The sequence below is a fragment of the Pezoporus flaviventris genome, unplaced genomic scaffold, assembly GCF_033815535.1.
Source record: "Pezoporus flaviventris isolate CSIRO_AGI_PZ_B2104156 unplaced genomic scaffold, CSIRO_AGI_Pfla_v1 ptg000009l, whole genome shotgun sequence".
Classification (NCBI taxonomy): Eukaryota; Metazoa; Chordata; class Aves; order Psittaciformes; family Psittacidae; genus Pezoporus; species Pezoporus flaviventris.
The window spans coordinates 1,960,360-1,988,269 of NW_026892557.1; the positions used below are offsets into that span (position 1 = coordinate 1,960,360).

At 43.9% G+C, this 27,910-nt stretch overlaps 2 protein-coding genes across 3 annotated transcripts in view; both read right to left on the reverse strand.

Annotated features, from left to right (window-relative positions):
- TMEM201 (transmembrane protein 201) overlaps positions 1-1,974 on the reverse strand; it is a 28,103-nt gene extending 26,129 nt beyond the window's left edge. Inside the window, exon 1 of the mRNA XM_061450153.1 lies at positions 1,886-1,974. The gene's annotated coding sequence lies outside the window, so the exon portion shown is untranslated. The remainder of the gene's footprint in view (positions 1-1,885) is intronic.
- Positions 1,975-3,318: 1,344 nt separating this feature from the next.
- On the reverse strand, positions 3,319-26,323 carry SLC25A33 (solute carrier family 25 member 33). Of its 2 annotated transcripts, XM_061450156.1 has the most exons (8): positions 26,295-26,323; positions 25,318-25,445; positions 12,159-12,338; positions 8,161-8,238; positions 6,853-6,953; positions 6,018-6,084; positions 4,422-4,705; positions 3,319-3,757 (listed from the first exon to the last, which is right to left on the reverse strand). In XM_061450156.1, the coding sequence occupies exons 1-8, from the start codon at positions 26,310-26,312 to the stop codon at positions 3,555-3,557; spliced, it is 1,059 nt and encodes a 352-aa protein (XP_061306140.1). In that variant the 5' UTR covers positions 26,313-26,323; the 3' UTR covers positions 3,319-3,554. The 2 variants fall into 2 exon arrangements, with proteins under 2 accessions (XP_061306140.1, XP_061306141.1); XM_061450157.1 differs by lacking the exons at positions 25,318-25,445; positions 26,295-26,323 and adding an exon at positions 21,067-21,150.
- Between the last annotated feature and the right edge of the window lie 1,587 nt (positions 26,324-27,910).

A 27,910-nucleotide genomic window follows, 5' to 3' on the forward strand; every position in this document is an offset into this window, starting at 1 on the left:
CTTGGACTGAAAGTGAGCTGTACATCTAAGTTTGTCTTAACTGTGGTTGGGGTCTTAACAGTTCCATTTCTCTCTCAACAGATTTAACCATGGAAATGAATTCTGTGTAATAACAGTGACTATTTCCTCTTGATAAATGCAAGCGGACAGATTTTGTCGATCTCTCTTCCATTGCTTAACTTGATTATTTAGGGATTGTTTTATGAGACTAAAAGATATGGAAAGGAGGAAGAACAACTCATTTAGCCCTTCTGCAAGTCCTCTGAGACCTGCTGTACTTGTGAGCTTGTCTGTTTTTCCTACAGAAGTCCCTCCTTCCTATCTGTAGTATCAGTCTATCCACAGATGCATTGTTTACTAGAAGTTTCCTCCTTAAAGGAGCTAATGAGGAACTTGAGCAAAACAGCTATAAATCATGGTGAGGGGCACAATCACAATGCAAGTGTGTATGACAACCATCAGTAAATGCAAATAATGTTGAGAGAAATCAAGGGAACCAGGGATACCTAAAGGGAGGCTGTAAATCTTGTAGTGACAAGATATAGACCTGAGCCATCTTTAAATGCCCATGAAATACAGCTTCCAAAGCTAAACTAACCAACATGAGTAGCTCATACTATTGCAGCAACAGTGTGTTGGTAATTTCAATTTAACTGTTAAATTATGAATGGGAATAGACTCAGTCCTGACAGTGGAAACTTTGGGGTCACTTCAGATACAACCATAGTTTCATCACCTTACTGATAATGAAGCTACAACGGGTCTAGTAATGAACCCTAAATCTGGAGAGAAACAGCCCAGGAAATGCTAACGTGTAACAAATGGTTACCTACCTTCCATGAAACTGGCCTGCTGTGGGAGTTGGAGTGGAATGAACAGGGGAAAAAGCTTTTGGTTTCTCTTTCGCGACCAGAGAAAGGTTGGTTATTTTTAAATCCAGCTATCCCTTTGGAAAAAAAACCAACTTCAAATTCTTCCCTCTGGTAATAGGCTTAATTCCATGCTCAGTGACATCAATGGGATTGCTCACAGAGCATCACCTAAAAATGTTAACTCTTTATGGAGTTACGGAAGCAAGGGTTAGTGAACTCTTAAACATCTCAGAGGAAGGAAGGAACGAGGATTCAATTATACTCATTCAGAAATTAGCTCCCAATAGAGCTTATTAACCTCCAGTCAAATTAAGACTGTCAGGGCTGGTAGCAAAGCTTAAAGAAGAAAACAAAAAACCCAGCAGAATTCCTGATTTTCCATCACATTGAAGCAGAACAGAAATTTGTTCGCTTTCTCTTTTGATTCCTCTCTTCCCAAGTCCCAAACTCCCCAGAATGGTTTGAGTTCCCTCCCCTCATTCTCAAAAGAGATCAGCAGCCTACACATTTGACAGAGGTTTTAGGAGTGAGCTCCTGTATGGTAACTACAGAGGAATGCTAATTTAAGAAAGCAAATCTCAGAAAATGTTTCAAAGTAGCAACACAAGTGCCCCAGTTCTCAAAAATAGAAGCAGCTCTGTAGGACAGTTTTGCCTCCTCCAAAGATACAGCTTCTGCTGCTCACCGTCGCCAGAAAAAAAAGCCATGCCAGTTTTTAGTTACTCAACTGTTTCCTATTTTAGCTCAGGGGTAATGTGATATGTTCTTTTCAGTAAGACATAATAGAAATCGGTTATTTTTGCAGTTTTGCCTCATAATGAGGTATACAGGCATTGTACCCTGTTTGGTCTGTGCTCTTCCAGCACACTGATGTCAAATGTGACCTCAAGTACCAGTCATCAGCTAGGTCCGAAACAGAAGAGTCGTGAGGGTTTGAATCCAATTACGGAACCCATTATATTCCTGCAACAAAATACTAGCCTGAAAACTTGATCTTATAAAAGACTCACTACCAGGCTGTCTCTTATTGGGTTGCATGGTCCTTCCAAGTCCAAAGTCTGCTGGATGTGGTCCTTGAAGTCAAAGATGTCTGTAAACTCTGGTTTATGCTCAAGAACTCAACACCTGCTCAGATCATGAGAAGCTCATTGTTCAGTTGAACAGGAGGGAAGGCTGAAGCTGGGCTCAAATGCTGCAGTGTTTGTCTCAGCTGCCAAAGCAAATGACAGTAATGAACAGGGGAGCATAGTATGGTCAAAGCAAAACACAAATCTACATCTGAGTTCTCAGACAGTTTGTCCTGCACTTTCAGTAGTTATTCATATACAATACTTTAATCACAAGGTACTCCTGCAATACGAGTGGTAAAGAGAGTACTGGAGTTAAAAGCATACTCCAATATTTATGAAATGACTATGCAGGATATTTGATTTATAACTGATAGTTAGGACTGCACCATGAGTACTGTTGAAGAATACCCCTTGGATATGGTGTCTTTGAAGGGGAAGGCAGATATCTTATCTATATGAAACATGAGAACTGTGAACAAGATGGACTGAGCTGGCAAATCCTTGTTTCCTTCACTAAGTAAATCAAGTAATGACATAAAGAAACTGTTCACATGTGGATTTTTTTGGTGTTAACTCCAGTGACCTGTCCATGAGATAACACAGCATCTCGTGCCCATCAGAAGCACTGCTCTACAAAGACACCAGATCAAGAGGGACATATTTATCGTACTGTAAAGCAGAATCCAGAACTGCATTTATAATGTAGAGTATTTGGGACCTAACTTACCCTCTCTTCCAATCTCCAGAGCCCTAGTATTTAAATATAAGGAAAATGTCACACAAAAAAGCCCCATAGTACTAAAAAGCTGAGGTCAGGGTACAGGACCAAGTTACTGAATCTCATGGACTTGCCTTCCGCAGGGCAGCCAGGCCACAGCCACGGACTGTCCTTACACAAAGCAAGGTCTGCAAGCCAAGTCATGACAGATCCATTCCCACACACTAACATAAGCATGTATCCCAAATGCAGTGGTGCACACAGCACTGTAATTTCTTTTTTGCTAGAAGCCTCCCACAATCATATTCCAGCAGTATTGCTAGTACACATGGTTTTCCTAAGACATTCTGGTGTGCATACCTCACACCCTCAAAGCAGATAAACATACTATGAATGTCCTGCTTGAACACTCCAGGATGCTCACACAGCAACAAATGATGCACCTTGAATATCCCAGAAGAACTCTCAAACTTGTTTGGGCATTAGGCTATTACAGTGCTAAAGTGACATGACTCCAGTGGGAAGACAACAGAGTTGCACATTTCCAAACCAGTTCTTCTCCTGTTTTAACACAGTTTTAATGAACCAAGAGATCACTTGATGAGGTACATTCCTTGACCACATATGGCTGTGCTTAAGGAAAAAGACAAACATATACTTAAATTAAATAGTGTAATTTAATTTAGTAACAGTTTAACTATCATTAAGTTAAAAAAAGTTATAATTAACTGTTAACATTAATGACTCAAGACCTTTCAGAAGGCATGAATCCAAAAGGAAGTATCCAGCAGGTGGTCACAGACTTGCTCTTCCACCAGCACTGCCACCTGCATCAGTCTCTATTTGTTCAATGAAGAAATTGGTCTACAGTCTGTAATAGCAGTCTTGGCTCTGCTACTTTGCACTGTCTTCTAACAGATACACAATTAACTCATAGGTGGACAACACAATGGCTGTGTTTGGTATCTGCCGGATGAGCTGGGCAAACAGTCCTCTATAGAAGGCAGAATAGCCTTCTTCACGTGCTACCAGACGTGCTGTCTGAATGAAGGTCTTGTACTTAGTGCCTTCTTCTCGCAGCCGTGTCCGTATGACCTCTGCAGGAAAAGTAAAACAGAGCCCAAAGTTAACAAGACTTCAACCTTCCCACTGAGAAACATCCCATCACCACGAAAGCATATGCAAAACCCAGGGACATGAAAACCTCCCTGTACCAACTGCCTGCCAGTACTTTCAGCCATGGAATCCTGTACGCATTTGGAAGAAGCAAAGTTAAAGATGGGTTCCCTTTCATGTGGAGTAAACAGATTATTTTATTTGCTCATTCAAGCTACTACTAAACTAAATGCTTCACTGATACTTATCATCAATATTGCTCTTTCTAGGTAACCATGATTACATTCACATCTATCCAAAAAGAACAGCACTGCTCAGCCCACAAGTGTTTCTCACCACTTGATCACAGAATCACAGAGGCTGTGAGTACTCAGCTAGATGAGTACTGCTACGAGTGAGAACAGAAGCATCAGGCATTCAGTTTCTTTTTGGCATTTTTTGGTGCTGCTTTTAAAACAGGAATTCCCAACCACCACCTAATGGTGGGCCCAGTGCTGAACATGCCAATGTATATGCACACGCCACTGTAACATGCATTTGGCCATTCAAACGACTAAGAATTTTACAGCCCTAAGACCCATCATTTGTCTTGGATTACAGGCAACAGCTGCTCTACTGGATTCATAAATGGAAAAGTTAACATACCATGTGGATAAGCAATACAAGAAGCACAGCCCTTGGAAACAGCAGCAGCAAACATCAGTCCAAAGAAGTTGGTTGAGTTCCTTTCGGTCCCGTTAGGAGGAGAAGGGGGCAGTTGCACTTCCTTTAAGTGCTTTTTTAAACTTTCATAAATAGCAAAGCAGATAATGGTCTCAGAAATCCCAGCATAGGAAGCAGTCAGGCCCCTATAAAAGCCACGGACACCTTCTGTCTGGTAAACATATCTAGCACACTGCAAAGCATTCATTGGTTTTGAACCCCTGACTCTAAAAAACAAAACAGAACAAAGCATATCATGAGCCCAGGAAAGGAATTAATGTTATAGTTAAAAGCCCATAGCTTTTAATAGGTTTTATAACTATAGAAACGCTTCTCTACTAAGTTTGACTCCAAAAATCTTCTAGGAAAGCTGCACAGAGCAGGACTATCATGTTAACAGTGCACACTTCGCTCTGCTTATTCACCAGTACATGTAATAATTCTTTCAGCTCAGTTCTATTGAGTTTGTCACACTTCACACCAATGTTTTAAAAGACAATAAGCACTGAAGAGACACTGCTTTGTGTTAAACTGAGAATTCCATTTAAAGCCACCTTCAGCAGGCCAAGCCACAGAGGCCTCCTACATGAGAAATAATCCTTTACTTTAAGAGGCAGCATTCAGTTCAGAGGTGCCACCCTGTGAAGTTCTGGAATTAAGTCTTATAAGTTATTTGTAAATTATGGCCTTAAAGGATCCTTCTCATTTAACCTACATGTGTCCTTGCAGGAACTTCTATTCTAAGCGGTCACGTTATTGGCAGAGTCCCTCATTGTTTCAATATCCACCAGTGACTGTGAATCACTCAGCTAAAAGATTACTGTCAAATCCCCTCTGTCCCCAGGAGGTACTGTTAACGGCAATGCAGTGCTGAAGGAAGAACAGTAAACCACTGCAACGGATTCTTATTGCCTCTAGAATGTTTTATGTAACTTATGTGGCTTCATTACAGTTTAAAAACGTCACCTTTCTGTTTACAGCCATGTACCATGAACCTCGGGTTGCTGCAGTAACACACAGTCTGTGTGATCTAGGATCAGTACAACTGAGGTTGCCAAATGGGACAGCCTGCAACCTCACACTCAGCCTCCCACATGAGCTCTTCTGACCTTTCCATAGGCTCTATTATTGCTGTATCAAAACCTTTCAACCCTTGATATATTTATCCTTAACATCAACCCCTGAAGCACATAAGACTCTGTTAGCAGGAATCTGAGAGAAAAAGTAATGTTGTGCCCAACTTTACTTAAGATTTACAGTGAAACCAGAAACTGAACCTAACTCAGCACTCAAGGCAACTTCCACAGCCTTCTCAATAGTAACAGTGCATCGATCTGAAGCAGGACACACGGAACCTTAACCTTTAGTTTCACCAGGCAGAAGCATGGTGGCTTGAAAGGTGGAATTGCAAGTCAGGGAAACCACCAGGCAAGATCTATCAAAGTACAAAGAGCCACAAATAAAACCATGGAAGTGCAGTTTTCCAGAGGCTCCCTTAGCCACTCAGTGGTATCCAATCTCCCTCCATCAGTTACTTACTTCCTTTCAAGTTGCATTCTGGTTTTCACCATCCATATAGGATTCATGAGGGAATTTGTGATAAAGGCTGAAAAAGAGACAAGAACACCAGAAGTAGTTAAATCCAGGCCAGTGTATTGCCATGGCAAATATGAACTTCACACACTGTGTAGTGTGACAGTTCTAGTTACCAGCTCTATCTAGACATTTCAAAAGACACGCAGGTAAGTAGCTTACAACCTCTCCCTTGCCAAAGAACCATCTCATGTTAAACTTCAGGAGGCAAGGACTAATACCCTTGGAATTTCTCAAAGGATCCTTCCTTTTTGCTCCTACTTTAGTATGTACTTCGTGCTCTAAAGACTGCTGCAGACATGATCCCTTACTTACTGACTGGGTTTTAGAATGATACATAAAGGAAACCTGTGGGGAACACAAGCATGTTATTAGCATTTTGTTCTCCCCATGGCTCTAGATGGTGCCATTGAGCCACCTCATTAACAGAACCCAATCCTAATGAACTGGGAAAGATTGTTTTTAATGGTCACTTGGGTGACTGACCCTTGAACTAGTGGAGCTTTTCTGCAGTGTTTTTCCAACAGGAACAAACTATTTTCCCATCCTGGTAGGAAAAATACAATGTCCTAAAACAGACTCAAAGTTCAAGCCTCACCTTATACTTCATTCTATTTGTTTCCTAACTATTGAGAGGGATATAAGAAGTCTTGTAGCAACACCAGCTTGCAATAAATACTTTAAAGAATTAAGGTGCATCTCGGAGGCAATGCAGATATTGCCCCTCCCGGACAGCGGGGTATTGCTGCAGACCGTATGGAGAGGGATTACAAATACATACCTGCAGAACCTGCAGAACAGATGTGCACAACATTGCTGTTGGGCACAAAAATGCCATTAAATTGTTCTTTAGCTTTGGAGTAGCACGCAAAATAGACAGCTCTGTGGGAAAGCAGAAAAAGAAGCAAATGAAAGAGAGAAGAAAAAGGCATGTAATGCACACAATGTCCAAGCAAACACATTACTATTCTTTCCCCCACAGTACAAGGTTTTCTCTCCAGAGAGAACTCCACATGACTGGTTCCTACAAGGACTCGGGGCTGTTGTTGGTTTGGGTGTTTTTCTCTTACATTACAGTGCCACCACCTTGACACCCATAGGGTAGCAATATTTTACTTTCACACCAACTCTGAGATGAGTCTATCCTGCACCAGCTCTAGCATTAAACACACTTTGTAAACTTGGGAATGTTCCTTTCCCACCTGGAGCCTATGTTTTCCATAAATCTGTACAGCACTGTGTTAGCAACACTTCGTGTTTTAAACTCTTAACCCTGGACTGAAAAAGTTTTAGACCTCTCAAATCCCTACATAATGCTGAGGAACAGAGGGAGCTCAGCTGAAAGGCAGCGGTCTATGTGAGTAAGAAGCTGTCTGAACCAAGCGTGTTCAGATCACACCTCCCTGAACTGCTAGAAAAAGGTAGATAATGATGACTCCAGTTTGAGAATTTCCATATAGCACCTTATTCCAATCTTATGGAAGAATATGAAGGAACACAAACAACAGCATGAGCTGCATAAAGAAGCAGGCAGACCTGATTTCAGATCCCTGTGTAGAAACAGGATTCCCACTTCCGGGGGGGAACATCCTACCTATTAGGCAGAAGGCCAAACAGGGAGTACACCACTCTTCAAGTTCCTTTTTAACTGGTTCAACCTCAAGCAGAAAGAGCTGCCAATTTCCTGACTGCTAACCAGTTCTAACATTTGCTAGGCACAAAGATCTTCACCCTGCCAAGATGCTCAGTGTTTGGCAACTCCTTTATGTATTTGCACAGACGTAGCAGATCACATTAGAAAAAGGCAAATATTAATCCCACAGATTTTTCTGCTCTGCTTCCTCTTTTCTCATGCATATCATATGTGGCTCTTGCACTGACTAGGTATTGAAGTGCCTTGTTCAATCTGCACCTTTCAGTGTTACACAACTGTAAAGCAGATGTATGCTTTTGGTAGCACAGTGCACAGATAGAGGCACAGATCTCAGTTTACAGATGGGATAACTTCATGACCTTGTATTCTGAAATGCACAGCAACATTTGGGTTGGTATCTTAAAGGTGGCTTTTAGCAACAGTTTAACTATTTACCTTGATGGTGCAACCCCGACCAAGTTTGGACCCAGCCCTCGGAAGAGTGACTTTGGTCCTTCTTTTTCCAGAATTGACCTTAAAATAAAAACAAACAGAGAAAACCAAAAGTATTTGGGTTAAAAATTATACTTCTTGTTCTGTTCAGACAGTCAAAAGAACTGTACAGAAGCAATGAGTATTAACTGTGAAGCTATTAGCTTTTAAGCTATATACTTGAAAATCAGCACAATTATACACTGCTGAATAAAAGACACTGTACCATAAAACTTCAGCATTACAGGCAAAAGGTTGTCATATGGCACCAGGTTACAATTTCCTTTCTTTGGAAGCTGTCAGGAATTGGTTTCATGGAGAACCCAGTAAGAGTTGACTGATGAACAAGGAGTATTTTTAGCATTCTCTGTATCTAAGCAATTCAACAGTTTGCTTCCTGTCTAAAGACACACAAAAAGATAAAACCTTTTCCCCCTTCACAATTACCTAGTGATGAGTCTCTAACCCAGAGTGAAAGTTGAATGTGGCAGCTCTACTACAAGCTGTGATTCCCCAGGTAGCTCAGGGTATCTAGTTTTGAGGGCATTCAAAAGAGTTTACATCATCTTTCCAAAGTAAACTCCAGGTACAGAGGTACTGCTGTCAATCACTGTCAGGACTGGACCTCACAGAATCATAGAATGGTTTGGAAAGAGCCTTAAGATCATCCAGTTCAACCCCCTGCCATGGACAGGGATGCCTCACCCTAGACCATGTTGCCCAAGGCTCTGCCCAACCTGGCCTTGAACACTGCCAGGGATAGAGCGTTTACCACTTCTCTGGGCAACCTGTTCCAGTGCCTCACCACTCTCACAGGAAAGAACTTCTTCCTTGTATCTAACCTGAACTTCCTCTGTTTTAGTTTAAACCCGTCACCCTTGTTCTATCACTACAGTCCCTGATGAAGAGTCCCTCTCCAGCATCCTCATGCTCAGGTCTAAAGCAAGACTGTGATCAAAAGATGCTTTCCTGCAGCTCTGCAAAAGCCATTTCCACCCATGTCCCCTCACATCTTGGAAGGCACACTGGGCTAGGACTTCTATGAAGAAGATAAACTGACTGGACAGCTTCCCCAGCAGCTGCCAACTTCTCTACAACACCTTGCTGGAGTGCCTCATTAAAAAAGACTTATCTTACCAATTCCTTGTACTACTACCAGCAGGCATATTTACAAGGACTAAACCAATAGCTCAACACTAGTCAACAGCTAAGTATTACCCAGTGAAAGCCAAGCACAGTCCAACAGTCACCAGGATTTCAGTGCACAATCTGCTGGACAGCACCTCTTTTAGCTGAACTCACCATATGAAACCCATGCAAGGAAATCCAGGTAACACCAGGCTCCAGGGGAATTTCACATACATCTGCTGGAACTTTCTAGATCATTAGTACTGTTGAGAACATTCCCCATGAGATTCCAGCACCAAGCTCATAAGACAGCTGATGACACAGGAGCCTCTGAAACCCTTTTTCTGCAGCACAGTTGAACTTGCTGTGTAAACTTCAGGGCTGAGTGTCTCCATGGAAACAGATCCACCAACTACTTGTTCTTTGTCACTTAACAGTCACGACTGCAGATTCCAGCTGGGGTAACTCATCAGAATCTTAAATGGATTAGACAAAAACAGCGTGTCCTGCTCAGCAGCAGGCTTAACCTGCCCTCCTGAGTACCTACTTACTTGCTATTTACAGCAGTTAAGGGGCTTTCATACTCAACACCTTTGACTCTTACAGAGCAATTTTTTATGTAGGGCTCTAATTGCTGCTTCTTTTAGCCACATAATTTTCCCAAACCAGAAGGACCAAGTCATATCCAGTTTGGCAATGCATGCATACCCAGGATTAAGAAAGGGATAGAAAAGTAAAAGCAAGGGATCTAATGTCCCTTTTTTCTTCATACATTTATATTTTAGTAGAAAGATCATGATCAATAGCATTATCTGTTCTTCATAGATGCTGCCTGCAAGGGAATGAAAGCATCACTATTTTGTTCTCATTTCTTAATCCTCTGAATTAAGCAGGTGGAAAACTTGGTGGTACAGACAGCTGAGTAATTCCTGAAGTTAAATGAAGTCAAGATCATAGTAATCAAATTTAATGAGCTTATTAATAACTATATTAAAAGGCTGCTCCAATTTTACACCATTTCCTCTCTCCCTTAAAAAGGCAACCCCAGAAAAAGATGGGCTCAGGGATGAATTAAGAGCTTTGTGCCTTGAAGTTTTCACTTCCTTTAGTTACAGCTGCCTACAGTCCAATGCTGCAAGGTGAAATAATAGCAAGGGAAAGGAGATGAAAAATCAAAGGCAACTGGCACTATTTTCAGTCACGAATTGTTCTAGACTCACCTCTGAACAGACAAAGCAATGTTTGGCAGGGGAAAGCAGCACTATTTACAATATAGAAACTCAAGTCCCTGAATGACTCTAGCCAGATAGCTCTGCAGAGAATGTGAATTAGCACTCTGCTGTTATATAACTGTGCAGCTTCTCCCCAGGCAGCCTGCCAAGCTGCTGGCCTTACGTAAAACCATTCAGCTTGCTCTGCTAGTCATTATTTTCCTTGGCATTTCAGCTACCTGATCTAAACAGGACCTCTCAGCATCACCCTGGGGTGCCCAGTGACTCAAATCAACTTAGTCCATTTGCATGAGACCTGAAAAGTGAGTTCACGGTGCTTTGATATGAAATGCAGCACTGGGGATGTGGACTTCAGAGTTGCTGGTAAAAACTCTTCAGCAGTTTTAAGCTAGAAGATTGCTCATTTCCTCTTCTTTATGAATGCACATCTGAAAATTGAAGAGCTGGAGCATCAACTGCTGCAGTCTGAACCACACAGAAGGCTTTTAACAGAGATCATATGTAATCGTATGTAATACAGGTGAGAAAGGACTGATAATTGGCAAAGACAATATCTAATAGCAGAGGAGAGCTCAATAAGGCAGCTATTGCTGAGGAAATGACCCAAGCTTCCAAGACCCCATTAGCCATTCTGTTTCAGTGAGACTGCTTTTGCCGTGTCCTTCCGCTACTCCCATAAATCTCAGTTACAGATCATCCACACCAGAGTGCAGACAAGCGTAACTCAAAATGTATGGGAACACTGAATTCTGGAGGTCATCTCATTCAGACTCACGCTCAAAGCAGGGCCAGATGTAGAGAGAGATAAGGGGCTGACATGCATCACTACGTGCAGAGAATCAAAACCCTTGGTACAATGCTGGTGAAGGACACAGCTTTTATATGATGCTCCACAGAGAGAACACTTCAAGACGGGAATTAAAGCTTTCCTCCATCAAACAGGTAAACAGCACGGGCAGCAACAGCACAAGTATCTCTACTACCTACTTAAAGCAGACTGGGAATGGCTCCAGGAAAAAGAAAACATACAGCATATATGGCTTATTCAGGCCTTCAACCATTTGCAAAGAACTGGCCCTAGCTAGTAAGGATTACATGTTCCAGTGCTAAAAGGAGAGTGCAAACATGATTATTCCCAATAAGAGACAAAGACAACACTTCCCAGTGTTGAAAAAGAGAAAATCCTTTCCTCCAGAATATTTTCTGTGATAGTTCCCTCAAGCAAGGGCTTTTCAAGAGTTCCCAGCATGTCCTGTGTATTGATCCCTACAAACTCCTACCTGCCCAAAAGCCTCAATGTGAGCAGACAACTTAAACCCAAACCCCTCCAGGCACTTATTCAAATCAATTTCTTTTGGAAAGTTTCAAAGTGGTGAAAGCAAATTTCTGTGGAAGTTCAAAGGAACACTCAGGAGCCCTGAATATGTATGTGTTTTTATAAGAGTAATTCATCTTTCTACTGCTGAAGGCAGAAATCCAACTGACATAAATCCTTCCAGTGCAAGTCTGGAGCAAAATTTGCATCCAGTGTCTGCATACAGGAATTGGAACTCAGCTCACTGGTGTCAAGCAGCACTGAAGGAGAGGAGGAGCGGTACTCACTTGAGAACACTAAAGAGCCCAGGTGATACAGATGTTGGCCTGACCATTCCTTCACCACTGATGGTCCCCAGCTGGACTTGTGGGTAGTAGACAGCCCGGAAAGCTAGCTTTGAAGATTGAAGCCGAGTCTTTATTACCTCTAAGGGACAGGTAAAGATGGCACCAACTGTTCCTCCGCATCTGGAAAACACAATTTAAACAGAAGACAAAGTCAGGAAAACAGCTGCACAGATGTGTCAAAACACAGCATGGAGTATGAATAAAACCTCAAGAGTTGTCTCCAGTTGCTCTGCATTGTGGATGAATTATTAGGAAGCAGGGCAGTAGGCAAAGGTGACTGTTCCCAAGCCCTGAGGGAGGGGAGAGAAGGTTGAGAAACTGGTACAACGATCATGTGCAGTGATGAGGTTGGTAAACACAAAGAGGATACCCAGATGATGCTAACAAAGAATCCTCGACTGACCATCTGCTGGTTGCATGTTCTGCCAGGTCTTGGAATTCTACCTGTAAAAACTTCAGAGGCATCCACGTTTCACAAGTTGTCCTAAAACAGACCTGCCCTTAGATGGACTCTTTTTTTATGGGAAGCAGGAAGCTGGCACATGAGAACAAGTCACTGGGGATTAGGACACTATACACTGAAAACACAGCAATACAATTCTTCCCCATTTCAGTGCTTATGATTTAAACAGCTGCCTAGAGAAATATTATAACTACACTAAGCTAAGCTCTCTGAAAAACAATGGACATCAACTTTTTGGGGGTGGTGAGGGAAGGAAGCTGCAAGGATGGTGGGAAAACAGAATCACAGGACAGAAAGGCTACTAAAGAACAGAATTCCCATAGTCTGATAACAGAAATATTATACATACTCATACATATAAAAAATGATATGAGAAATAAATGAGTCTACAATCAGCATGTATTCGTCTTAATATATCAGTTCATCATCTGACTAAGCCTCACAAAAAGCACACTGGACCAAGAACAGAAGGTGCACGAGTCCCGATTGTCATTTTCATCAGTGATCTGGAAAGTGACTGGTCAAAGTATTCCTCATTCTGCTGCTGTTCCTCTCTGCTGACTGTCCTTCTGTCCAACTTCACAATTAAATATGATGCTGAGGCTGTCTAAAAGGTACAGTTCTAAACATTATTAATCAAACAGCTTGGGCTTTAGGAAGACAACTAAAGATTTCAGCTACTACAACTGAACCCATTGATTAGGAAATAGTTTCTTTGCTTGCACAGGTATCAAAGCATGTGATTCCTTTAAAAACCTGTGTTTGCAATATTCCTTCTAAACCACCATGAGTCAACAACTGAACTCACTTGAAATATGAGTGTGAAATTGTAATTTAAGTAGTTTCTCATGAAAAGGAGACTTAATTAAAAGCAAAATCCTATCATTTGTCTTGCACATAAAAAAGCAGCATTGCTTGCTAGAGCCAGGAGAGGCCTGCATGCACTAATTTAGGAGCAGAGATCCATAAAAGGCTATTAATAAAGGTACTAATGCATGTTTTAAAGCCCCATATATACATGAACTATTTTACTAGGAGGATCTTTTTTTAACCACAAGGAAAAGGACAATTAAAAGAATAGCAGAAAAACCCAGGCTGTGAATACATCCTAGTTTATAAATGCTTTATCTGGTACAGCTTATTTTGCTTGTTGAAACAGTCTGTCTTACATCAGACAGTAACCATTCCTTGCCAAACCCCTGAAGCCTGCCCACCCTGGCTGTACAACCACAAACACTGAGGTTCTTTGTAAGGTTCAAAAGGACACCCAGGCCACATGGCTAGGGAATACAACCTCCTCACTATGGTTTTCATGTTCTACAAGAGTCTGTCCAAGGACATGATCCCAAACACTGTGTTTCTCTGATGCAAGCACATGCAACAGAAGAAACAGTTTTCACGAGACCAGCAATATGATTTAACAGCATGCTGCAATGAGTTTCTCCTGTAAGTTTTTGCTTCTTACTCTTCCCTGCTGAAAGGGGAAAAAGCCTAAGCTAAGGACCATCCATACATCCAACCGTAAGAAAGAGCTTTGTCTTCATCCCTTTTGAACCACTTATATATGATGAATTAAATCACAAAGTTGTTCATGGAACTAGGTACACAGCAGCTGAAGTTGTGTCATTTGGCTCAAAAATGACAGTGTTCACAGAGACCTTACCAGGCCTCTGATTAGTCTGTATAGAACTCGGATTATCTTATGTACCAAACCAGGGCTTGGACACCAGCCTTCTTCTGTGTCAGTACTACTCAGGACATTGCTTCAGTTTCTCCTTTGTTTTGTCAGATGCATCTCATGTTGCTCCCATTTCTCCGAAACTAGATCCTGGGGGAAAAGAGACAGGTCAGGAACCTCTCCTGTTCCCACAGCTCAGGGCAGGGAGTGTTTTGAGGAACCCTCTTGCAGATCCCACTGCCACACTTCTTGCTATGTATATCCAATAGAGACACAAGTCTGTACAATTAACCCCTGACAAATCAGCATACTCAAGAGAAATTGTAAGTCTGTGGCAACTCCATGAAAAGAATTTGATTGCCTACATTCCCAATACATTTCTCTGCCAATGCTCCACTACTGTGTACTGTCTTCAGCCCTTATTTATTTCACATTTATGAACACTGAAACAGGAACAATTCATACATTCAGGACACTAAAACTCCATCTGCCTCCCTAGCCCACTCCTTCCCTTTCATCCTTTTAGTCTGATAATCCAGTTCATTTATGCAGCCTTTACTATTTAAGTACTTCTGGTGATGCATATGCAATCCTCTGCTATTCAACACAATCAGTTAATATCTGCATCACGAGTTTTGACAACTCAGAGTTCATGTTGTCAGTGTGACATTTCATAACAAAGCACTCTCTAACAGAGCAATAGGCAGAATATCAGCAGGGTGCACACATTATGTCCCAAACACAAACACGCAGCAGATAGTTCAAGTAAGGACTTTGATGTACTGGGCAGTTTTTTCAGATGAGCTGATCTTCCTCCAGATGGGAATTCTATGCATCATACCCTGGTGTTGCTCTATTCCCTGTAAAGACGGATGAAAAGCAACACACTGTGCATAAAAGAAACACTTTGTAGGGTGTTCCAGATACCTGCCTCTGGGAAGCAAGGAGAAACAAGCAGTTTTCTTCAGCTACATAAATAGCCATGAACCCTGAAAGGTTCAGGCCATGGATATGTAGCAGATAAATTTGATTTGGGAAAACCTTATGCTGCAACAAAGGCAAAACCTCCAAGCCTTCATAATGGTTTGAGTCTGTTGGGTTTTTCTGATGCATCAGTGCAGAACTCCAGTTCCAGAGCTGTTTAAGCAGTGCTCACTGCATTATCCTCTTACAAAAACCCCAAACGATGTCTAAATCTGTCCTTAGTCAAAGGACAGAAGCCTGCCTAGAAACAAAACACTAAGGCAAAGTATCTTCAGTAGGGCACAAGAGGTTCCCAGCTATGCTCTGCATTGTAGATACAAAGATCTCTTCAATGTGAGACCCCCAACAATTCATCTGCTTTGGCCTGTCAATGCCAGAAACACAGTATTTGTACTTCTGGCTTTGAATGCCCCCTCTAACTACATGATGGGCCAGGCATGTATCACCAAAGCAGGAAAATACACTTCTCTGCTTTGTGATGTCCAAAGGAACTAAGGAAACTCTAGGTCTGAGACTAATGAAACATATTTTGTGTCTATGGAGATACACAACATACTGTAATTTAACAGCTGCAGGAAAAATATTTACTTCCATAAAAAGAAACACTTTAAAAGACATGCCAAGGATGAAAATGTTAGAATCCAATTCCCATTTTCCTCTTGCTGCCAGCTTTCTATCTTGACAAAGTCTACCCCAATATACCAATGACTGGCATTTGAAATAAACTCTCAGCACCCATTACCACAATTAATATAGATGGCAAGAATCTTAATTAAGATTCTTAATGACTTCATCTGTCCTGGATTTCGTCACCTGTGATATCCTTAAACCAAGTAACAATACACTGCTGAATGTAAAAGGAAGTTCTGCAGAGCAACAAAACCAGATCTTTCAGTAGACCACCACTGACCTGACCAAGGCCATAAGCAACAGTGATGAGCTGCTTGGTGAGAGCAACCATGACTTAGCCTAGCACATTTGGCTCTGTGAGCATTTAAAATTGCCTGTTTCTTCCCAAAGGAAGCAACTACACTCAACATTCAACAGTGAATTTTTGACAGGATTAAAGCAAAACACTGAAAGAGAAGCATTAGTGCAAACAGTCTGACAACTGTGTTTAATGAGCTGCTTTAAGAACCACACTGGGAAGTATGTGTTAGTTCACTCTTCATGGATGGCACCACATACTGCTTTAAATGTGAAAATACACCTTGGGAAATCATCCGTCACTACAGACTGGACTCCTTTGATAGATTCAGAAGCCTGTAGAGCTCCCCAAACACACCTGCAAGACTCTGTCCCACTCAATTCAGTGGCAACAGCCAGGGATACAGCTCAACCACGGCACTAACAGTGCAGAGCATTATTTGCTTTTCTGGTTGCTGACATAGAGTCATGCCCATGAAGGCAGATAAGCAAATCCCAAAGTGAGCAGTATATTCACAGCAAGTGTGACAAGTTTTAAACCAGACTGTATTTGCACTAGGAATTTCATTCTGTTGTTCTAAAACATGCCACGTGCTCCAGCACGACAAAACAGCAAAGCAGATTCTAGCTTTGGTATTTCATTACTGCATTGTCAAGACTGGGAACAAAACAAGCTGCTGCATACTCAGATGCCATAAGGAAACTAAGTACTAAACCAATAGAGACTGTTCCTCATGCCTTAATTTTGAGTTGTTAAGCATTCAGTAAGTTTCCAGCTAATAATGTTATCACCAGGTACAGATATTCCTGTAGGCACCTACTGTGTTCCTTGAGCTGATATGCTGCTAGTGAACTACCTTCTGCACCCGAGAACCTAAACTAGGCGGAGGGCTAGAAAACAGTCGATATCATCCCCTCTAGCTGTCCTGGAGCACACACAGTAGAGCAGACACATACTTCAGGTGAAGACTGCTTCCCTTCCAGTTTACGAACAGAAACATCATTTCCCAAATGACTTGTCAGCATTAGCACATCGCTTAACAATTAACATGCGTGGGAGCAGTGTTCCAGTCCTCCTCCCCACAACTCATTTGGTTACTAATTCAGTGACTAACTTTGCATTGGTTCTGTGACCTGTACTAGACACTCAGGTCAAATTCAACATTTTAAACAAGGCTCCCAGCAACCCAGTGCATCAAACACTTCTCAATGTGACTGAGACAACCTGTGCCCACGGAGATGGATATGGATGTCACCTCAATGCAAAGCAACCTGATGTCACCAATCTTCCTAAAGTACGCTTCCAACTGTTTTGCAGGTGGCTCAAGGAAGGTTTGGTATCTAAAGCTGCTTTTCAGACCCATAGGAGCAAGGGAATTACTCTCTTAAGCCTCAATACCAAGACAGAAAAAGTCACAAACATGATTTTATTCAAACAGCCCCCCCAGTTTGGTTCAAATTGCTATAGAACTCACACCACACTGTATCCATATGAAATGAAGCTAAAGTTTGTTCCCAGTTTCTCCTCTTTGCCAGTTCTATGAAGGGCACTGCAGCCTCTAAATACAGGTTCTTAGGAAATCCCTGTAGTAATCAGTATTACTCCACCTGGGAAGAGAACACAGAGTAACCTCTGCTGAAGCCTAGTCCAAAGTTCTTCCCAAACAAAAATAAGCAACAACTGTACTGACTTCAGCAGGGAAGCAGTAACACAGACTTGTAAACATGCTCACATCTGTTGTGCAACTTAGGCATGGATGGTTCTGTTCCTTCTGAAATCTTCCCTGCCCTCAGAGTCATGTTCCCACCAAAATGCCAAGCCCCTTTGGTTTGCTGTTCCTATTGTAAGCCTTAAAAGGAACTGAGAAACAAAAGGAAGCCAATGAGTCTGCCTGCCTATAATCAGCTAATAGAAGCCATCTCTTTCAACAAGTGGAGAACACTTCTGAGTATTCCAGTGCATTTCATCACTCCTGGCGTCTGACGCAGTAAACACTTCTATTCTCATTATCTGGGGCTGCTTTTCTTGTGCACAGACTGTATTAGGTCTTCTTAAGCTGACACTGTACCCCATCCTCGCCTTCACAGGAAGCCACCCCAATAATATCTCTATCAAAATTCTTTCAAGTGAATGAGTTGCTCTTGCTTTACAATTCAACAAAGATTAACACCTTACACAACTTAGAAAGTATTCTGACCTTCCAACACTTTCTTCTGCTGGAGGAGTAATTTTATTCAAGGCCCTGGTTCTGCAAACAGCTGGAAGTCACAACACAACCCAGTTATTATGGAAGACCTCTCTGAAATAAAGTGTAAAGGTATTTGAAGGACTGTGAAGGACCTCCACAGAGACTATTAGCTAAGCACTAACACACTAACAATTCTTTCCAGAATCCCTTTGATGATCTAAGAGATGTAGTAAAATATTATCACAGCTGAGCTCCTTTAATCACATTTTATTGAGCAGACATCCTTTATCACTGCTGCTACTCAAAATGGAAGTTAATAAGGCAGACATGGCACTGAGCTTCACATCTACTACAATCTGGGCTTCTAGCTTGCCTATCAGCTGGCTGGTCCAGCATCCCTCCAAACACATCACCTATCCCCTACATTTCTTACTTGTACACAAAGGTGTTTAATATCTTGGTAACAGCTCAAAAATCATGTTCAATTTCTTGTCCCATCCAGCAAGCTCCAAGAAATGTGCATTTCTCACTTGAAAAGCAGAGATAGCGGCATTAGCAGAAGCGTGCACACACAGGATATGGAAGCTGATGGTCTTGAACAGGGAACTACTTTGAAATCAACTGTTTGGATGCTTGGGTGGGTGTGTGTGTGGTGGACCAAACACTTGAACATCAGCTGGTGCATGAAGACTAAATTTGCTGTCTCATTTTCCTTTCTGTAACACCACAGCAAGATAAATGACTGACTGCTTTTCTGTGTGCCTTTAAATAACAAGATGTGCAGAACAAGATTGGGTCCAGCAATGAAATTTTAAAGGCCCATATACCCTAAAAGGCCATCTTTTTCCTCTGTGCTGTATTTCCATTGCTGCTTTAGGAACAGAACAATCTTATCATACCAGAGTGGCCAGGGGGATATTCCCTGCTGACGTTCCATTCTTTCCCTCCATGCATCCTCAAAGCCAGATCAGAACCAGTGAGTTCATGGGCCTGCAGCAGAAAATGTTTACTGGGATCCTTCGAGAATGTGGAGGATACATTAAATGTGTAAGGAAGATGCTGATCACTCAGTGCTAGATTAAAATACTGATGAGTTTCAAATTCCTATTTATTTATAGTCTGATGAGCTATGTGAGGACACCAAGAGCTCTGGATAAGCATTGCTGCTATCCAAACAAGCTGCACGCGTACGTTCAAGCCCGATTTCTGTCCCAGGCTCCATGTACTGTGCCAATGCAAGTGGGTGAGGCAAGGGGGAAGAGAGGATTTAACACCTATTCAAGTCAGCAGAAGAAGGGCAGTGTCTCTGCTGGGTTTAATATTATATTAAATGAACCTACTGCTCCAGGGACATGTCAGAGGAGACTGAAGTCTCCTGTTTAGCAACGGGAAACAATGGTCTACTATTGAACAGATTGAAACTAACAGATTTCGTGTTGGCTTCCTAACTCTTCCCAGCTGACAAGCACTCCAAGATATTCTACAAGATAGTTTAAGCCATTAATAAAGCATTAAAAGATGATTTCTGATGACAGATGTGCAAACACCAAAACCAGCACTTCCTATCTGCATAACGGTCATTTTTAAATAGTTAATTTACATCTTAAAACTATATTACTGGATTACTATTAAATTTACCCTAACAAGTTAATTCTGAAGGCTTTTTGGGAGGGGTTTTGGTTGCTGGTTTGTGGGTTGGGGTGGATGGGGTGGGTTAAGCTTTTAACACAACAAAAATGAGAAGTTTACAAGGCCTTGCAAGAACTTACGAGAAGTGGCCTGGCCAGGTCACCTGCTCTGCGGTACCAGGACCTTCTCGAACTCTCTTATCCCCCCACTCCTTTTCCCTTTTTGGAGCACTTGCCTTTCAACATAATTACAGGGATCAGGCAGTTACACAGCCCCCACTGTTCAGCGCCTCCACTGTTAACTATCACCTACACAGAGCTTATTGAAGTGTTGCACAAATACGTTCCTTTACAAGATCAAGATATCAAAACACACAAAGCCTTCTGCCTGGACAATGCTTTTTGAATGACAACCCTCAGCTCCTGCTTATTTCAGGATCTGGACTTAAAGTGTTTCATTGAAGAGCTGGGTAGCTCTGTAAGATTTGGTAATTATATACAGCTAAATGTCAGAACAGCCCGAGCGACTGCCCAGCGACGACCTCAAGTCGCACTATGATCTTTTCTTGCCCTTCCTGCCTGGCTTGCTAAGGATGTATTTGCTAATTATGGAGGGACACCGCTTGCCCGGCTCCTCTGCACGGGCACAAGGAGAAAGCCCCGCGCTTCCTGAGGTGTTCTGACGGGGACAGCGAAGAAAGGCGGGCTGCACTCGGCCACCACAGCCGAGCGGTTTCCCTGCTACCGGCCCTTGGGCCGCGTGGCCGGGAAGTGTGACAGGAGGGGGGCCACGCCGCAGGCACCGCCACCGCCCGGCCGCCCCTCAGCGCAGGCAGCGGCCGGGCACGCCGGCGGGGAGCCGCGGCCCGCGGGGACACCGCGTCCCTCTCCGTGGGGCCTCCCCCGGCGGACGGGACCCCGCGCCCGGTCTGGTCTGGTCTGGTCTGGCCCGTCCCTCCGCCGCGGCGGGCTCACTCACCCCCCGGCGAAGAGGTGCAGCAGCGTGTTCTCCTGCTGGGCGCCCGCCATGCTGCTGCCGCCTCTGCTGCTACTGCCGCTGCTACCGCCGCTGCTGCTGCTGTTGCTGCTGCCGGCTCAGGCTCCGGCTCCGCCGGCGGCAGCTGCAGACGGAGGCCGGGCCCCGGCGCGCACGTGATGCGTCAAACGGCTGCGCCTGACGTCACCGCGGGCGGTCGCGCCCCTAGCGGCGCTGTGCCACAGCGGAACCGGGCGGCGGGGGGGCACCGATAAGGGTCCGCTGGGGACCGGGAGCTGCGGGTCGAGCCCCTCGGGTCCTGCGGTGACAGACAAGATGGCGTTGTGAATACACAGCAGGCACCCAGCCTGGCCTTGAGCACTGCCAGGGATGGGGCAGCCGCAGCTCCTCAATCTCCCCTCTTTGCGTCGGGCCCGTGGTTTCAGGTGAACACCTGCGCTCAGGGATGGATGTAAACTGGCACAGGGAAAGCTTAAGTTGGTCATTTGTGGTATGGGGCGCGGCTCCATCACTGTAAATCCCATCTGCAGTGGCAGCAACATCTCACTGCAGATAAAACGTCCTTTCACAATATGCTCTCGATTCCCACATGGCAAGGGCGGATGGGTTAGGCAGCTGATTTAAACTAAGCCACTGCAGGAAGAGCATAGATGTGCCAAATGAGCCAGTGACATGGGGACATATGGAAACATCTGGGAAGCATGCTGTGTTCTAGCCTGTGCTGAACGGGGGCATCCAGCGAGCAGTATGGAAATGGTCCTTCTCCTTCCCTGCTCCCCAGGGATTCAAAAAATGTCAAGCTCTTGTTTATGCAGATGGCTCTTCTGTTTTTATAGTAATACTAAGCACAGAGGAAACATCTCAGTTATTTGACTAATCCAACAGAAAAAATATCCAAAGTGCTGTTTACATACTCAGAGTACTTTGAATGCCCCGGGGGAAAGCTCAGACATCTGCACTGCCGAGTAAGTGATCTCAGAGGATGCTCAACAGTGACCCATAGAAGTGTTTGTACTGGAGGGACACATGACATGAGGCTTTTAAAACTTACACTCCCCTAAAGTCAGTGGAAGATGTTCAACCGGGTGCAGTGATTTACACTCATCTGCAGGATAGATACCGTCAGTTTACATGCTGTGGGTTAATTGCACAGGCAGGACATTTACAGTTGTCAGCCTTTCAACATGACAGTTAGAGTCCCGAGGAAAACATTAAAATCTATAACATGAGTCTAGGTCTGCATACTTTTCATGTTTTCTATGGTCCTTGACAACAAGCTTGAACAAACAGCCTCCTAGCTTCAATTCACAGCCACACATGAACTTTACTCCTGCCTTATGGCACAAACCAAACTTCCCTATCCTAATGCTGCCAGGTGCTGGAGTTTGAAAACTGATTGTGCACATTTCCAGCATTTAGACTTCAGCCTACTCAGAGGAACAAATGGCTCGAGGGTAACACCCAAGGGATGAAGCCATACCTGGGTCTACACTATGGTCATGCTGTTTGGATGTGCCTGTCCTTGGGTCCTCAGTCTCAAAGCACAGGCCTTCTAGACCTTTCTGTTTCTTTCTGAGGTGCTGGTGCTATAAAGGACTGTTGCCTCTAAGTGATCATGTGTGGTGACTGAAGCAGAATCAGTCTAATGGACAAAGGTGACGGGATCCCTCATCTACAGAGGTAGCTGAAACAAAGGAAATCAGCATTGTTGCAAATAGGATCTGAGGCAAAGTTATAGTTCTGACTACCTGGTCCCCACACATCCTGGGATGTTGAGGACACCACACTGTCATCGAGAGTCTATAAAGTTACTCTTTGTAATGATATCAGAATATGTACCAGAGATCCAGGCAGCAACATGGATTTGCTCATTGTAAATACATCAAGGATGCTGGGAGTGTCTAGTGGTGAGATAAAGGAAGAGTTTGCTTTAAAGTGTAATCCCATCAGGTCATGCAAATGAATCTAAGAATAAAACAATCTGGAGAGGAGGCTGACTCAGAGAAGAGCTAGTACCATTGCAGGGCTGTCAGAATGTAGATGACTGTATTAACATATCTCTTTTGTTTGCTCAAGGTGTTGATTCCACCACCATGTGATCTTTGGAGGCCCACCTTGTTTATAGTGCCTCTCACCAGCCAAAAAACATAGCCACCTTATCACAATGATAATAACTTCCAGGTAGGTATAAACATTGAGAAAACACACCTGCATCTCCTGATAACATCAGCACAACCAAACTGGCTGTAGAGACCCCTTTACCAAGGCTTCAGCTGAACACCGTAGTGGCACACTGCGAATCTGTAAGGATTCACATTAATAGAAATATATACACAGTGAAAGCTGGGCCAAAGATTCTCATTTACACACATACATAAACTACAAACGCACACCAACAGAACTACAAGCCTTCTACATCCACACACACAGGGCCCTGTCACACATACACACACATAGTTCAATGGGGCTTAGCCATGTATTTTCCCATGTGTGCAAAGAAGAGCCGCCCTTACATCAAACCCAGTTTCAAGACTCCGTCTTTATGCTCCCAGTTCCACAGAGGCAAAGCAGCTTCTCACAGTGCAACAACGTGCGCAAACCCAACATGAGATGCAGCAGGAGGAGGCTATTTCTAGCCCACCAGCAAACTAAGGAAAACATTTCCTTGATCAGATGGGTTTGTGTTACCTGGGGAGGTGCCCAGCTGTCCTTTACAGCGTGGAAACAAGAAGCTTGACCTGAGTGACCGAAGAAGGTCTGCTTCAAGCAGGGGGCAGAGAGAAGGAAGACAAAATTGGCCTTGCTGGCCAACAGCACATGGGGTGACTGTGACATGGGAGGGCAAGAAAGAAGGTGAGATATTTAAGCAGGAAAGATATTGGTCAGCTGGTTTAGGGCAAAAAGACATGAAGGAAGCTGATCCTGACAGGCCAGAGTTGTGCAAGCTGTATGAAAAAGGATGGGAAGTTGCTATGGCAAAGGTGAATGAGGAGAGAAGAGGCTGTTCCTTCTCGGCAAAAACGAGGAGGGAAAACCTTTAACTGGAGCATACAGGGTCCTTCAGAATGGGCACATGGGATGGGTGTCCTTTTCCTTGGTTTGTTTTATTCTGTTGCCATTCCTTTGCTCTCCTTATGCTGTGCACACTGAAGGATCTCCTGCAGTACCAGTTGGTCACTGCAGTGGGCTTTGCTGTGAGGAACAAGAGCTGCTGCCAGGCAGGAGGGAAGAGCCAGGCCCTCAGCCAGAGCGGGGTGTGCAGGAGGCGTAGGCTCCAGGCAGCCACTCATCAAACGGCTTCCCAGAAAAGCCTCTGCACAAGGAATTGAAGCAGCACTGCCTGTGAGAGGAGACCCGGGAAGGATGTGTCCAGAGCTGTTGTTTTTAAACGAGGCTATTTGGAGCCGGTTCACTGACTGGCCTGGCAGGGTTGTGTGTGTAGGAGGGAGGTCGTGTTACAGCTTTCAGTGCTAAAGCTGTAGGGTGTGATTTCTGCTTTCTCTGTTTCCATGTGGGCTCTGCGCAGGCAGGACAGATGAAGGTCAGTGAACTTCATACTGTTCGGATCTTTGGCATAGTGTACACACTGCATGCAGTGGCCCCTCACAAAAGCAAAGACGTGCAGCAATAGAAAATAGCCATAAGGGCAGACTGCAGCTCTGCACCTCCCTGTCCACCCCGTGTGACATTTACCAGGCCTCTGGTGACTTCTTCAAATACTCAGCTCTTATAGAAGCATCTTCACTCACTTTGTGCTCTTGGTACTGCCAAACAGACACGTAGCAGCCACTGAAGTTTGGTATTTGAGCTCTCATCATTTATGTGCAAGCAGCTTAGGGGATGTCTTGCTGCAGGCAGCAGAACTGACGGAACTGACTCCTGTCATCACACCTACAGCCCAGCAGAGCAATTTAAATGTTCATAGATTTCAGTTAAATTCAATACATTGCAGCAGCTCATGTAGGCTCTTTAGGCAAATATCAAGTCTAACTATGAACACTTCTGTTTAGTTCTCTATTTGCTGTAGGGTATAAGACCACATATCCCAATTTATCCCCACTAAGAATGTTCAGGAACAAGTTGCAAGCTATTGAGAGTTCATACAATGTCAGTAAAGTAGCTATAGGCTATTTATGGTAAGCGCTGCCTATAAGGAATACTAATGAAAGGGGAGGACTCTGCCATAACATAAAACCGTATCTGTTGGAACCAAGATTTTGATTAAAACTGTACCTTTTCAGCTGAAAGCTCATCAAAACAAGGGGCAGTTCTGAACGTGAAGGTCTGTCCGCAGTGCCCTCTGGTGGAAGTATCCCTGGGAGCACAGGAAGGTTTTGGCTTTTCTCCATCCGGTCACCATTCTGAAATAATGACATAACATTAAGGTGACAAAAGTGCTTTTCCATTACCAAATCCGAGGTTGGCAGGGCCTTTGGTAGGTGATCAACAGGATATGGCTTTCCATTTTTGCTAGGAGATCAATTATCACAGGGAGAATTACCTTTTCCCCTATTTACCATGGCCAGCAGCAGAGTGGAAGCAGTGAAAGACTAATCTCTCTTGCCAAGCTCACTAAGGAGTGTTATAGGTGTTTCCAGCTGGGTGCCTTGACAGAGCAGCCTGAATGTGCTCCAAGCTCCATGACAGGCCTGTTTGCCTGGGGACCACTGTCACGACAACAGAACAGCAACAGGCTGCTGGCTCTAGACATTTATGCATTGGCTAGAAACTTATTCCTGGAGCAGAATGTATACACCGTCCTCCTGCCCATCAGTACAAACCAGTTTGTACTCACTCGAGCAATGCAGAAGCTGAATTTGTACATTACTTAGCCTGTGATGGTCATCTGCCTTCTAGACTAAAGGCTACTTGCAGCTACGCTTGCCTCTACCTCTCATTGCCCAGCAGAGAGCACTATAAGAGCACTGTTAGAAGCAGAGCTGCTTTATTGCTGCGAGGAATTGGGCATATAAAATCTGATCTTTAACAGATCCTGCACATGTTCTCTGTCCAGTTTTGTCTATACAGGCCTATCATCCTCCCTGGACACTTTGAAGTTACTTTGTCTTGTGGCTTCCTCTTCACAAAGCACATCTCAAAGGGGAGATCAGTTCTAAAAAGCTCAGGCATTGCTTTTTCTGAAGCCCTGGCAAACAAAGACATAGACACTGTTGGAGCACCTCACTTGAGCCAGACAGAAAAAGTATTACCCGTTTCCTGGCTGTCATCACCTTTAGTTTCAGGTGGAACAAGGAGATATGCTTGCTTGTACTAACAGCTGTACCTTGGTGGGTGCAGGGGGCTACCTCTCCTTCCTCATCATTTTCCAGTCTTGATCTCAAACTGGGAAAAACACTGACTGTCCAACCTCCCACACTGCTTCACGTGCCCAGTGGGATACTGTTAGAAAGTCAATCTCTTTCTTGCGTCAGTCAGCCATTGAATTTGAGCTCTTGGGGTACCCTACACTGTGACGTGTCTGCTCTTCTATCACACAGTGCACTTCACCTGCAAGAATGAGTACTGCAGAGTGTAGGCACTGAGTCCAGGGGATGCAGCTACAGGCAGGGAAATCAAAGAGGAAGATAGGTTTCGTGGTTATACTCTGAGTATATCAAAGCACCAGGAGAGTGGGCCAGATCTGGGAAAGCTCTATGTTCCAGACACTGTTTGCATAGCATGTTGAAGATTTCCAGGGAATTTCATGAGGATAAATACTCACAGAAGCACTGTGGCCTCCACAGATCAGACACCACAGGAGCCACATCAGGGGAAGTTCCTAAATTACTCCCTTGCCAGTACAGCATGAACCCAACCAGGAAGGGGTTGAGCTGGCTATTCCTGGGACTTGTTTTGTCTGGTGGCTTCCTACAAACTGGAGCAAGGACTCACCAGCTTGTTCCACATCATTAGCGGCTGGCAGCTTCCCAGCCATTACCAGTGTAGTCTGGATTTCACCCAGCAACTTGGAGATGAAAGACATTGCAGCACCACTGCACTCACTGTTTTAGGTCCCAGTCCAGCTCCTACTGAAGTCAGTTACTCTTTTTCCACTGAGTACAGCTGGAGCTGGGTCTGACATTTCTGTAACACTTCTGTCTCAAGTCCTCAGCTAGCTGAAATGTTGGTAAAAGAGTCCAACACAACAGATAGGTGCCTGCAGCTCAGCTATTTTCTGGCATTCAAATTAAAACCAGCACCACAGTCAAGCAAGAGCATGAAGAATTATGTTTCTTTCCTGCAAGCACAGACGCTCTGAGCTTAGAGCAGCCAAAGCACCTGGTGAAAGGAATCTAGAAGCCTGCACTAAGCGGCTGTGTGTGGAGGCTGACACACATGTGAAGCTCTGTTCTCGTGCCCAAAGTGCATCCCTGCCAGGAGCATCATCAAAGAAATCTCTCTGGTGGTGATGAAGATATTGACAGTGCTCAGCTGCCCTAAGAATGGCTGAGGTCATTGCTCAGAATCAGGGAGGAGCCCCAGGAGAAGTGTGTGTCTGAAGGAGTAACCAAAGTCCAGGGTGTAGGAACATGCAGGACATAGCTGTGTTTTTGCACACATAGCAAGGAGCCACTTCACCTGGCTCTTCTGTCAGCAGAGTTTTATTGAGAGTCCTCCTGTGAGTGATTTAATGAACATCCTAAAGGCTGTAAAGTTTACACACATAATTTGAATTCCTTCTGTCTCATTCTGCAGTGAGTGATTATCGACTCCTCCTGGTTTACATGTGGGAAGCAGAAGCATAAAGACAAGAAGTACAAAATGAGCAAGCAGAGAGGAGGCCAGGGCAGAGACTGCCTTGCTCAAAGGTCAGCAGTTGTTTCTT

Excerpts from the sequence above, each read along its gene's own strand:
- SLC25A33 (XM_061450156.1), bottom strand. Across the intron at positions 12,339-25,317 it reads ATGAGCTTTCAGCTGAAAAG|ATGCGGAGGAACAGTTGGTG; the intron begins GTACAGTTTTAA and ends TGTGTTTTCCAG. Across the intron at positions 6,954-8,160 it reads GTCGGGGTTGCACCATCAAG|AGCTGTCTATTTTGCGTGCT; the intron begins GTAAATAGTTAA and ends GCTTTCCCACAG.